At 41.4% G+C, this 2,500-nt stretch overlaps 1 protein-coding gene across 3 annotated transcripts in view; it reads right to left on the bottom strand.

Moving 5' to 3' along the window:
- The window catches only part of LOC134179718 (ral GTPase-activating protein subunit alpha-2-like), a 24,262-nt gene that overhangs the window by 12,832 nt on the left and 8,930 nt on the right, over positions 1 to 2,500 (bottom strand). For all 3 annotated transcript variants that reach the window (XM_062646653.1, XM_062646654.1, XM_062646655.1), the window contains exons 10-11: positions 2,187 to 2,258; positions 1,846 to 2,125 (exon numbers count right to left, since the gene is read on the bottom strand). In XM_062646653.1, the coding sequence (XP_062502637.1) occupies positions 1,846 to 2,125; positions 2,187 to 2,258 (352 nt within the window). The remainder of the gene's footprint in view (positions 1 to 1,845; positions 2,126 to 2,186; positions 2,259 to 2,500) is intronic.

Genomic DNA, 2,500 nt, shown 5'->3' with positions numbered 1-2,500 from the left:
TATACACCCAGTTATCAACAGGCTTCACATGAAACACAGTGACCTTGCTATTTTGGCTTACTTGGACGACATTTTTGTTGTCGACCACAGTCAACAGTATGAGTCTGTTCTAAATGAGCTAAGAAAAAACTCCGATTCATCAACCTGACAATTTGTGATCGAAAGTGTGAAATATATATTTGCCATCAGTCAAAGAGAGTAGTATAAACAGCTACTCAGTTCCTGTAGTAACTTCTGGTGTTGAAATCCTTGGAGTTCTTGTTGGCAATGATTCTTATGTCCAGTCTAGATGTAACAACAGCAGCTGCAGGCAAAGTTCTCTGTTCTCAATTGCTCACCTTGAATGATCCTCAGAGTACACTTCTCCTACTTCGGTACTGTCATGTTCCTACACTAAATTATTTAGCAAGGTGTGTACTCCCCCCTTGTTCTAAATCAAGCTTCTCATATTCATGACCAACTATCACGAGACAAATTCGCGTCAATACTGGGGTTGAGAACACTGGACGAGTTGGCATGGAAACAAGCATCTCTTAAGGTCAAATTGGGAGATTTTGGCATTACAACCTTGATGCAAATCTCCACTGCTGCCTTTGTGGGATCATACTGCTGCCTTTGTGGGATCATGGTGTGATTCACTATGCAAAATTCCTTAAGATTTCCATCTAGAGTAGATCTATGTGACAATCTAATCAACTATGCTAGTCTACCTCCTTTCTATCAGCATCTTTGTGAAACAGTTGCAAGCCTTCCTGCTACTGTAGAATCGAATAGAGAGACAGTCACACCTCAGACTTTGTCTGGGCTTATGGCAAATCCAATAAAACTCCAAAATCGCCTAAGCTCTGATATCGCTGAAGAGAATGCTGCAACATGTATTATGCAAACGTCTTCTGTCAAGCATGCTGCAAGGATAAGGTCATGTCAGGGACGTGAAGCTGGTTCAGGGCTTCAAGTTATCCCTTCAGCACCAAAATTTGTTATTAAGTCTTCAAAACTTCGGTTGGCAGCATTCTTGAGACTTGCTCTTCCATTACCTTTTTCTCAAATTGTTACCAAGTGTGACTGTGGTGCAAGTCTTGTTGAACATGGTTACCGTATATTAACCTGCAAGTTTGGCGGGGGCTCAGTGTGGCAACATAATACAATCGTCTCGACTTGGGCTGAATGTTTAGACGAATTAAACATTCCTCATCAAGTTGAGCCTAGAAACAGATATATCAACTCAGAGAACTGACCGGATATAGCAACATACAATCCCACTGAATATTCCACAACAGACTTGGATATTTCAACGGCTCACCCACATTCTTGCGGCATCCTAAAATCAGCTGCCAAAAGATCAGAATACGCGGCACAGATGTGAGAACAAAGAAAGACGGCAAAATATGGTCAACAACAATCCATATCAGAGTACCACACCATGTATCCCATTGGTTTTCGAGCACTTCGACTTTTGGGGCCCTATGGCTGAAGAATATTTAAATAAGATTTCCAAGAAGTCGAAAGATGAACATGGGAGGAACACTGAAGCAAACTTTAGAGATAGATGGAGGAAGCAACTGTCTGTAGTTGCACAGTCTTGCAACTCTCAAGTGATTTTAAGAAGTTGTCGAAGTTGTCTAAGTGCAACTTTGATGACATTACATAATAGAGACATTCAACATTTTGTCCATTGACTGTTATTGTTTTGCATAAAGTTAGCGCTTGTTATCGGTAGAGTAAGCGTTCAAATAAAACAATCTGTCCGTCCATTTGTCTGTCTGTCTGTCTGTCCATTTGTCTGTCCATGCCCGTCTGTTTGCTATTTGCTATATTTTCTACCATAACCAACATGCATCTCACCGCTCTCACTCTTCCACACTTCACTCTCGTCGTCTCTCAAAGACTCGTTTTCAGCACCCATTGACGTGGACGCAAGCCCACCAGACACAGACTCACTCTTACACAAAGATGACTCGTCAGCCTCTACTACAGTGTCCAACGACTGAGGAGCAGTCACAAACGAATCTGATGTGTGCGTCAGAGGAGAGATGAGTGGCTGCACTTCATCAGAATTAGAACCATCAATAACATCTTTCTGTCTCTCTGGCTCTTGCATAAACCGTGGCCGAGCAGTCGGCTCCTGCAGACAACACACACAATGTAACGAAAGCTTCTTAACATGATAACAAGTGACCACTTGCCTGGATCCATTTCTGATACAATGCAACGAGGCTTTTAATTGTGTCCAGATACGTTAGAGGAAGATGAAATCCCTATTGTAAACACAATGTTACTTGTGTAACAAACACTTAGATTTTGATCTAATCGTGGTCGTTTGCACCGTCTAGTACAGTAACTCACAACAGGCGAAGAGAGAGACAGGTGAAGACAGCCAAACAGGCAAGTAAATGAGACAGACAAACAACAAACTGACAAACAGACTAAAACAAACAAAAATAACTAATATAATAAACAATAAATAAATGACCGATGATGATTCAAACCCACCAAACAC

The sequence above is a fragment of the Corticium candelabrum genome, chromosome 5 (genome assembly GCF_963422355.1).
Source record: "Corticium candelabrum chromosome 5, ooCorCand1.1, whole genome shotgun sequence".
NCBI lineage: Eukaryota > Metazoa > Porifera > Homoscleromorpha > Homosclerophorida > Plakinidae > Corticium > Corticium candelabrum.
This window is presented reverse-complemented; position numbering and strand designations above follow the sequence as displayed.